Consider the following 10,849-nt stretch of genomic DNA (forward strand, 5'->3'; position numbering starts at 1 on the left):
AAGTATAACCTCGTTGAATCACTATGTTGTACAACCTAAAACGAATGTAACACTGTGTCTAGTTCAACTCTACTTCAATTATTTTTTATAAAGGAGAGTTCTAAACCAACTGAGGCAAGTGGGTCACGGTATTTCTAAGATCGTCTCCTTTGTTTACTTGTGTGCTCTCATCTTCCCAACCAAATGATCCATTCTCTGAGCATAGAGACTTCCTGTCTTCTTCCTGAGTGGGTCTGTAGCCCGGGTCAGGTGGGGATTGTAGAGAAGGGGAGGAAGTAGGGACCCTATTGTGCTCTGCGGTGTTTCAGCAATTGTGGGCAACACCCTTCTTTTATTGGCTTAGAGAACTGCCTCTGAGATCATTCCCCTTTTTATTACAAAATGGTAATTACCTATGTTATTGCAGCCCACACCTTGGTGAGAAGTCCAGGACTTTGTACACCTGTCAATGGAGAAAAGGCGGGGGAAGGGGGTGGGCGAGCTGTTCAAGTCCAGTCCAATGGGTTAGCTCGTGTACCAGACCAGCTGACGAGCACAGTGCGGGGACCAGGCTGGGCACAGGTGTGTAGGCAAAGGTGAACCACAGAGGCTGGGCCAGGCCAGAGGCTGCTGTCACTTTAACTGGTCAGCCCGGACCTGCCTGGGGCTCAAGCCACACTGGGCTTGAGGCACAGAGGAGGCAAGACCATGGTGTGGAAGATGTGGCCTGTGCTGAGCACGCTCTGTGCAGGTGAGTAGGCTCCTTCCTTGTCCAGGGCCCAGGGGCGGGTGAGACAGTCTCCCAGGGCCTCCCAGGGACGACCTCCAGTGACATAGTTGAGTCCCTGCTGGGCAGAGTGACAGGTTCTGTTGTGTAAGCGACAGGTTCCAGGCCAGCACCAGTATCAGAATGGTTTGTATACGGATATCAGTAAGTAAAATTCCAGCCCGCTTCTGGAATGAATAGCTCATAAATTCTCAAGACCATAAATTCTGATCCCAAATCAGATCACAAGCTCAGACACATGATCTGACAATAGGGACTAAGTATTTGAAATTAAGTCCTGGAAAATCCAGAATGTGTGGATTTAGATACGCCCACTACCTGGGCTTTTTACCCATCTCCTTAAAACTAGAGGAAAGGGCAATGGTAAACGTGATACTATCTCCATCATGTGTAGGGAAACCGAGGCAGAGAGACAATGCAACTTGCTCAGTATCATCCCCAGAGCAAGAGAAGACTCAAACGCTTCAAAAACCAAACTACAGAGGCCCTTTCCGAAGGTCGAAGTTCTTCAACCCTTCCACTGGTCACTGAAAACTTGGAAGATGGGAACACCCCACAAAATAGAAATCAGACATTTGTTGATATAATGGCTAAATCCAAACCAAGTGCTATTAAATAGCAAAGTCGTTGCACAGGGCCCACGGAGTGTTTAAGGGTTAGGACGGAGGCCTTGGTGTTAGGGTCCTGGGCACAGGGAAGTAGTAGAATGGAGAATGGAAACCGAGAGATGGGCTCGGGGAATTTGAGGAGTATCTCTAATTCAGTGTATTTGGCTGGGCTGAGAAATCCCATCAGCCTGCAATCTAGAAACTGTTGCAGGCTTCAGGGATCTGGTGAAAATGGGGAGGAGGTGAAGAGTTACTCCAGGAAACTTAGGAGCCCCAAGGCCTGGGAAGTGGGACCAAGGTTTTCGTTTCTTAGAGCAAGCCCCAGGACCAGCCGGCCTGCCTGCCCAGCGTGCCCCACCCTTCCCATGGCTCAAAACCTGGCCTTCAAGCCCTTAGGTGGAGGTCAAGGTCAAGGTTGCTGGAAAAGAGGAACCACCTCTGGCTGGTTCAAGCCTCACAAGGGGCCCAAATGACCGGGGGGCAGAGAGGCCCTCATGAGCAGGTTAGAGGGCCTGGTTGGTTCGTTCCTTCATCGAAACCTCTTGAGCACATGCTTTATGCAGGAGTCTCAGGAGGGAGGGGCCTGGAATGATTGCAGCCACAGGGAACTTGCCTGGGCCAACAGATGCGGACAGTAAGGATGCTTCAAGCCCTAAGGTGGGGGCGGGGGCTGAAAGGAAACATCCCATCGTCCCCCGGACTGGGCCAGGGACGCTCTAACCCTCTTCTTCAGAGCCCGAGGTCTTGCCAGGGGCGCCTCCCTCCCCACTGCCCAGTACACACCCCACCTTGTGTTTGCAGTCTGGCTGCTACCAGCGCATTTCTGGCCTCGGAAAAACTCTAAAACAAAATGCTCACCCAGCTTCGAATGAAAAGTGGCCTTAGCTCTGAACTGCCTGGGGCGGTACATTTTGCCTCTTGCTTTGGAACCACTTCTTGGCCCAGTGTTCAGACGGGATGATGAAGCGCGCCTTCCGCCCTCAACCCCTTCCCTCCACCCGCCAGGCCTGGCGCCCACGCCTTTTCCTCCAGGCCACATACTGAGGGGGAGGGGCTAGAGCAGTGGGCGGGGCAAGCCCGGGGCGTGGCCAGCTCCGGCATACGGGCAAGTTGCCAAGTGGAAACATTTGGGGACAAAATACCCATTGCCACTCGCAAGTGGGCAATGAAGGTGTTCAAAGGTCAAACCTCAGAGCCACTGGGTGGCCCTTGCCACCTTGCGAGGACACCAGAGGAAGGAGCAGGGGAAAGGGGGAGGGGCTCCTTCGGAAGGAAGTGGAGCTTGAGCTGGGTTCTGGAAGGCCTGTTAGCCCTTCGCCCTCTTCCTTTCTCCATCCGAACAGGCATAGCAATGACCTTTAATTTGCTGATGTCCTGGGCAGAGCAAGACCCCACTGATGAGCCAATGGGTCCTAGGACTCATCAGACTTTGGGGAGACAGAAAGAATGACATATGGTAGGGACCAGACAGAAGGTGGTAGATTAGAAAATTTAAAAACAATATGAAAGCCAACTAAAAACCAGCATGACAATTCTTCCACCTTCCAGAGTACATGTTCCCACCTCCACCTATCATGGCACTAGGAGGCGCCGTGCTCTTCCGTTACTGACTTTAGCGTGGGGCAAATTGGTTAACCGCCATAAACCTCAGTTTCCCGCTCTGTGAAACGGGGAGGGTAATCTAGAACGGGTAAAAATGCAGTGTGCCTGCCACCGGGTTATTATGGATGGTAAATGAGTTTGTAAGCGTAAAGATCTTGGCATAGTGCCTGGCACATAATAAACATGCAATAAATGCCAGTTATTATTACCGATATTGTTAGTGTGGGCAAGTGTAAGTTACCGAGACTTGGTAGACTTTGGTACTCAATCGCCTGAGTGCTGGGACCTGGTAGAAGCGTGCAAAGAGTCAGAGTCACGATGGACGAGCCCTGAGTTAAAGCTTCCGGAGAAAACGGCCCAGCTTGTACACAAAACTAAGGCTCTTCCCCGCCCGGAAGTTTTCCAGCCACCAGGCTCCGCGGGACTTGATGTGATGGAAGTATAGTTTGCAGGAAAAGAGATGCATAAAGAGGAAGCTACCCGAGGAAAAATAGAGTCTCTAAGCAGCTCTGCCTGGAGTCACTAACATCTTTGAAGATTTGATAAAAGACACAAACCAAAAAAGCCCCACCTTTCTAGAAGTAGAGGAAACCCCTTTGAAGCTTAAATTAGGAAAATTTAGGAAAGTACTGCATTACACAGAGAAATAGAAGAATCGGTCATCCCAAAATATAGTAGATGAGAAAATACATTTTTTTCTCCCCCATAGAAAATAGTTCAACAAATCCATGGAGGCTTGATCCATAGGAAGGCTCTTTGCCAGGAGCTAGGTGGCCAGCTTCCTGCATGGAGGCTGCGGTGCCATTGTGGATCCCTTCCCCAGGCTCTCTGCAAGAGCCATGATTCCCAGCAGGACCATTTTCCCTAGAAGACTCACACTTGTCCTCTCGGAAGGGCCCTGCTCCTTTTGGTCACACAGGCTCGGGGAGGTCCCTGTCAGAGGGCAGCGGATCTGAGCTCAGTGTCACCTGCACGTCCAAGCTCCAAGCAGTGACCGGGCCCGGGCTGTGAGGTGTGCGGGTTTCAGCCTCGGACGGGCGCATCTGAGTAGAATCAGATAAGGGAGTGGCCTTGTGGCCAGTTACTCTTGACTCTGAGGGGACGGTATTCAGGCCAGAGCCAGCAGGGCGTGCTGTGAGGTGTGCGGCCCAGCCTCTCATCTGCTCCGCGGGTATGAGCCCCGCCGCCCCGCCCATCCCCAGGGCACGGCTCCCACCGGGGGGGCCTGGGCACCACCCGCTGCCGGGATCTGAGCACAGGACGGAAGCCAGCGCTCCCAGGGAGGGCTCGTGTGCCTGCGGAGTGACACAGTCTGCCTGCTAGAGACGCGATCAGGATTAAAATGCCCCAGTCCCAGCCGCAGCCTCAAAGGGCAAGGATGTAACGAACGGTCAGCCTAAGAATATGTGTGCAAAGGGGGAGGAGTGACAGTTTAGGGCAGTGGCCGTCCACCCGAGCTGCCCATCACAATCACCTGGGGGCTGAAAAACAGAGATGCCCCTCCCCCCAGACCTTCTGCACAGAACCGTGGGGGAAGCAGAGGCTGCGCGTCTCTGATTTTGACAGTCACCCAGGTTCTCTCTCGCGCAGTCTGTGTATAGTCATATACTGAAACTTGAAGGAAAGTAGGTGTCATCACCGTCACTTCTGTCGCCACTGAAACCCTGCAAGGGACTTGGTTCAGTTTTGCGCCATCTGGAGGCTTTCCTGAGTTGCTGTCCAGCCTCCCACTCGGTGCCTCAACTCAGGGGCCCAAGTGCATTCTCCCCCTTTCGTGCGCCTAAGTCCCCGGGGGGGTCTTGTTAAAATGCAGACGGACTCTGTAGGGCGGGGCCTGAGATTTCGCATTTCTAACAAGCTCCCCAAGGGCTGCTGATGCTGATTTAGGGACTACAGTTTAAGAAACAAGCCTCCTCCGGGGAAGAACTGGCTTGTGGGCCCAGGTGTGCTCTTCATCTTGCCCTTGTCCCCCAGTCCCGTCCCCGGGCTTCGGGGTAACCCAGCCGTACTGCTTACTGTGATGCTGGCCCCTGGGAGGCCTGGGGAGCGTGTGCCCGGCCAAGGATGGGCTCGTCTTCCTGGCGGCTCGTGACCCTGCTCATCCCTCCTTCCTCAACCTGCCCGGTCTGCTCCCGTGATACTCCCTCTCCGGGTTCTCTTCCTCCATCCCTGGCCTTTCGCGTGTGCTTTGTGGCTTCCTTCTCCTCTGCCCACAGACCCCTTCTGTTTTCACCCTACAGCCACATCCACATCTCCGGGTGACACCCATTTCCAACTGACTCACGACTTGTGTCTTCAACCCCAACCTCTCTCCCGAGCTGCACACACCCACAAATCCAACAGCCCGTGTGACCTCTCGGCTTACACGTCTCAGAAGCACTGCAAACTCACAAGCTGAAAGGCAAAGTCGTCATCTCTTTCCCTAAGCCGGGCTTTTTCAGTGGACGCTGCAGCGTAAATGACTCCCACCCATCCAAGAATGAAAGCCAGAAACCAAGCGGTCGTTGTTACAGTTTTCGACTGCCTTGTAAGAAACCAGCCCTGAGCGTAAAATGATAAAATAGTTATTCATTTTGCTCCCAAATCTGCAATTTGGATGGGGCTTGGCAGGGGCAGTTTGTCCTTGCTCCACGCCGCAGCACCGGGGATGACTTCCTGGGGCTGGAAGACCCACGTCCAAGACGGTCCACTCACCGGCCGGCAAGCTGGTGCCAGCTCTGGTCGCGCCCTCTGTGGGCCTCTCCACGGGGAGTCTGGGCGTCTTCACAGCACGGTGGCTGGATTCTAAGGGTAAACACCTGCAGAGAAAGAACAGGGAAGCTGCCCGTCCCTTAAGGTCTGGGCCCAGATACTCACCTAGCCTTGAACCCAGATTCAAGGGAAGGGACATTAACTTCACTCTTGACGGGAGGAGTTTCAAAGTATCTGGGGACCATATCTTACAGTCACCATCTCACCCAATGCCTCTTCCCCCTCAGCTAAAATTCAGGTCATCACTGTGCCCTGGCAATTTTAGTTCTCTGACACCTTTTGAATCTGTTCACGTCTGTTTCTCTGCCACCCAGCGGAGGGGAGCTGCCTCCAGAGCCTCTAACTGGCCTTATGGGCCCCTTCTCCTCCTTCTATCTGTTCTCCACACCGGAGCCAGAAGGATCTTTTAAAGACACGTTATGACCATGTCACTACGCCTACCTAAAACTCTTCAGTGATTTCCCACTACTACCAGGATAAGGACTCAGGTCGTGAGGATGGGTTCTCCTAAGTTACATTTACGTTCTGTAGACCCCACCAAAGTGTTCACCCAACCTCAGCAGTGCAGCGCCCTGAAGAGCGCCCAGACTGCCTCCTGTGCCTTGGACGGTGCAAACATTTTTGTCATATTGGTGTGGAAAATTATCACTAGCTTTACCGGTAGTATTCATTTTTTTCGGTCTCATCTTCAAACGCCACAAGTCCCTTTCCTCCATTAACACGTTCCCAGGTCACTTTGGGCCCCACTGTTTTTTCCTAATAGCAATTAATGGTCTGACCCCTTTGGCATCTGTTATTTTGCCGTTGAACCTTTCACCCACTTTGGGGCCTAGTTTTCCTAAACGGCCTGAGGGTAAGAGCTACTGTTCATATTTCTCTTTTTCTTTCTCTCTTCCTCCCTTCCTTTCTTCCCTCCTCATCCCTTTCTTTTCCCTTCCTTCCTTCCTCCCTCCTTCCCTCCCTCCCTTCCTTCCTACCATTAAATATCACGGTTACTAGAACAAAGGCTCACAAAGAATGCTTGGTTTTCCACCATCGAGTTCTAATTTCTGGTCGCCTTTCCCTCTCCACGCCTTTTCGCTGGGCTCCCTCCTCCGCTCTGAGGCTCCCTTTGGTCTGACGCGGGCGGGCGCCCGTCGTGCTCAGCGCTCTCAGACCCCGTTACTGCCGTGGGGGCTCCACGCCGCACTCCTGCCCTTGGTGACAGCGGCTCTTCTGCCTGCTCCTCTCCTTTTTCGTATTCCTCTTCTCTACCCTCAAAATCCTTCAAAAGTACCCTTCCAAGCCGACCGCGTCCGCGAGGAGGGCTTCTTCCGCCGCCGGCACTGACCCGCGTCTCCTCCCTAAGATGGCCGCCACGGAGCGCAGGGAGGGCGGCGCGCGTCCCGGCCCCGCGGGGCCGCCATTGTGCTGGTGGTCGGAGGACGACGGCCCCGGGCAGGGCGCTTGAGGAGTGGGAAGGGCGGGAGAGGGGTCCCCCCAAGGCCTGCCGCTGAGCTCCCAGCCTCCGGCTCGAGCCAGTACCCACCTGCCTGGCACAGGAAGTGGGGGCCTCCTTCCCCAGCGTCAGGGGCCGGAAGTGAGTGTTGTTGGTGCCCCGATGTGGGGCGAGGGGCCGGAAGTGAGTGTTGTTGGTGCCCTGATGTGGGGCGAGGGCGTCTGTGCCTCCAGCCAGCACTTAGATGGGCTCCTTTTCCAACGTGGAAGAAGCTGACGAACCGTACTGTTGTTGAAAATAGGTCGGCTACTTGTTCCCTTGATGCTCACTACCAGGTTCCTTGAGCTATAACCCGTCGTTATATCGCAAGCTGTGGTGACAAAAGCTGTGTTGAGAGGGTTGCTTTCTTCCAAACCAGGAACTGAGAGCACATGGCACTGCCTTCCTTGCGGGGAAGGCTGGGACGAAGATTGGTGGGACAGGCCAACACCCATTTGTCTGGGCGTAGCCAACTGCTTTGGCAACAACAGCCCCCCAACGGCATAGTTGTGGAGCCTAAGGCTAACCCGGCTTCAGGCGTCATGTTCCCAAGGCGGCTGTGTGTTCTGCGGTGGGAAGCCAATGGCAATGCACCGTAACCGAGTACCTGTTTTATCCACGTGCTAGACTCTAGATAATCCTTGCTTTTCCCCACTATCAGGGGGTTCTTCATTTTTCTCCTGATCTAATTATAGGAAGATAAACTGTTTTTCCAACTAATTAGGACTCTTTTTCCCTCCCTCCTTTGAGTCTTCCCTTATTTGATGCAAAAAAGAACTGTATCAAATAAACCATTAATGCAAATAGCAANATGGCCTTTTGGACTTGGGCCCACTCCACATTTCTGGCCACACTGGCAGTGTGCACTGTAGGACAGGCTTGAGGGTGCAGGGGAGGCAACCCGCTGAGAGAGGGCAGGTAGTGGAATTTGTCCGTATCTGCCCTGACAGAACTCGTACGCTGTTGGCACTTGTCCTGTGTGTTTATTTGGAATCTTGGTGGGGAGGCTAAAGCATATCATATGGGGCGATCACGCCTTCCCCCTCAAACCTCCTTAGTGCTATTGCTACAGACTGGCTTCTTTTACTTTCTGGAATGTGCCCCACCCCCTCCTTGCCCTGACCTCGGCACAATGCCCTTCTCTCCCCGACTCACCTCTTCTCCAATTTTCTCAGGCTTCACTCCTGCTCATCCTCCAATGTCAGCTCAAGAGGCTCTCCCGTAGGACAACCTCTTCTCATCCCCAAATGTTGTTAGATCCTCGCATTGAATGTGTAGTACTTGTTTCCGTGGTGGTTTTACATTTGTCTCTGGGATTAACCATGACACTCTGACTCATCCAGAAGACTGAACGCCATGAGAGCAGTAGCCGTGTCTGTCCCTGCTTGTCATTTTCTCCCCAGAGCCTAGCACAGTGCCTGCAACATGGGAGCCCAGTAGCCATTTGCTGACTGGCTGTTAATGAACCTACTCTTTGGAACCTCCCGAGGCAGCAAGCTGGGTTACTTTTAGTACCTCCTATCCTGCCTTTCTTCCCTTCCCTCTTGCTCTACGCAGTTCCGGCCTCTCTCCAAGCCTCAGCTTTCTCATCTCATATGCTTCTATCAGAAGCTACCCATTCTGGGGATGCCGGGGTGGCTCAGTGGGTTAAGAGCCCAACTCCTGATCTGGGGTCAGGTCGTGATCTCATGGTTCATGAGTTTGAGCCCCATATGGGGCTTTGTGCTAACAACCCAGAGCCTGCTTGGGATTCTCTCTCTGCCCATCCCCCACTAGCGTTTTCTCTCCCCCCTCCCTGTCTTTCAAAACAGGATATAAATAAACTTAAAAAATAATAATACAACCACTTAAAAAAAGTTATCCGTTGAGTGCCTTTCCAGGGTCTGATGGACGAGAGGGGCTGAGTAGAGAGACGGGTTTGCAGGTTGACGGAAGAGTCACCTCGTGTGTCTCGCCTCCTTCCCAGGCGGCACTTGCATCCAGCAGCTTCTGTGTCTCCCCTCAGTGGGAGGATTTCAGGATTGAGGAAGTTGGTGGCAGCCATATTTGCCTTGGAGGCCCTTAGACAGAATTGCCCCTCAAACCACTCCGTGCTGGCAGCGCCCAGGTCTCCTCCCTGCCTGCCGGGCTCGTCTCTGTTCCCAGATAACACTGTCCCCGGAGCAGCCCTCTCCGCCCCTCACCCACTGTCCTACTTGGAAACCGCCTCCTTCCTGAAGTGCATCCCACCCCTCTGCCACCCAGTGACCTTTGAGCTGCTTCCTCATTTTCTGCCCTGGTGAGTCAGGGATGCCATAAACACCTGGCATGGGCAGGACGCAGTGACAGACAGAGGCTCCCACGTAGGGACTTCTCTCTCTGCACACACGGGAGCAGCTTACGCCTGCCGTGAGCAAGGCTAGTCCAGCGGCACCTGGGGCCACCTTCTCACCCACGCGGGACCCTTGCTCCATCTGGCGTCCCTTCTGTTTTCAATGTCTTCCTTTCTAGGAGCTCCTTCCCTCTTATCTACAAGTTGGCTTCAAGTCTGTCCCTGAGGGGACTAAAGGAACTTTCTCAAGGCCCTCTGGGCTCAGCCTTTCCCTTTCCCCGCGTGAGCTGAGCTCCTTGACTCTGCCCTCCCTGCCTCTGGTCCTCACTGCCAGCTTCGCTCAGGACAGTTAGGGGGGCTTAGCGGTTGCCAGAGGACTGAGCATTTGCTGCGGAACATTTGGAAGATAAAGGCACACAAACAAGATACCCACACTTTATCCAGGGTCCCCGGATCCAGAGATAACTGTTATTAATACTGTGTTTTGGCATATTTTCTTCTAGAACTTTCTCTCGTTCTGTGATTATGTGGAAGTGGGATGCTGTTGTACACACAGTTTTGCATCCTGCTTTATTTTCTTACATGTACAGGTTCAGCACGGTCACTTGACTCCCTTGGGGGCGATTTCAAGCCCCACCTCCTCAATGAGCCTATCTTTACAATCCTTCCTGGGGTGGTAACAGTGCCCCTCCCCCCCACTTGACTCCCTTAACGCTTGCACTTAACACTTAAGTAGGCCCCGTTAGGCTGCTGGCTGACACTGGTCTCTAGCGCCTTCCTGGGCAGGGACTGTGCCCCAAGCCAGTTAATCCACAAGGTCGTCGTCGTCGTTGTCTTCTTCTTCTTCTTTTAAACTTCATTTCTTTATTTTGAGAGACACAGAGTGTAAGCGGGGAAGGGCAGGGGGAGGGAGGGAGAGAGAGAGTCCCAAGCAGGCTCCAAGCTGTCAGCACAGAGCCCGCCGCAGGGGCCGGTGACCTGGAGCCGAAGCAGGACACTTAGCCGCCGGGGTCACCCCGGCGCCCCAATCCCCCAGGTCTTGTGAGCACCCAGCCCCGTAGAAACCTTGAGGTGGGAGCCGGCAGGGGTGGCGACAAGGCACGTGGGTCGGGCTGCGGGAAGGAGCGCCCGCCCTCGGCCGCGGGAGAACCGCGTGCGCCCCAGGTGCGCGCTGCCTGGGGCAGGTCTGAGCGCGCTGTGGGCGCCGGGGTGGTGCCAGCGGTGTCTGGACGAGGCGGCACAGGCCACTCCTCTGCGCGGGTCCCCGGCGCCTTGCACGGAAGCAGGACCCTAGGAAAACGTCATTGAATTGAGGAGACGTTCCGGATTCCTAA

The 10,849-nt window shown here is 54.0% G+C and overlaps 1 protein-coding gene across 1 annotated transcript in view; it reads right to left on the bottom strand.

The window, feature by feature from the left end:
* The window catches only part of STYXL2 (serine/threonine/tyrosine interacting like 2), a 38,705-nt gene extending 31,856 nt beyond the window's left edge, over positions 1-6,849 (bottom strand). The window contains 2 exon segments of the mRNA XM_077761793.1: positions 5,671-5,774; positions 6,740-6,849. Coding sequence (XP_077617919.1) covers positions 5,671-5,774; positions 6,740-6,763 — 128 coding nt within the window. The 5' untranslated portion in view covers positions 6,764-6,849.
* Positions 6,850-10,849: the final 4,000 nt, after the last annotated feature.

The sequence above is a fragment of the Crocuta crocuta genome, unplaced genomic scaffold (genome assembly GCF_008692635.1).
Source record: "Crocuta crocuta isolate KB4526 unplaced genomic scaffold, BGI_CrCroc_1.0 scaffold243, whole genome shotgun sequence".
Classification (NCBI taxonomy): domain Eukaryota; kingdom Metazoa; phylum Chordata; class Mammalia; order Carnivora; family Hyaenidae; genus Crocuta; species Crocuta crocuta.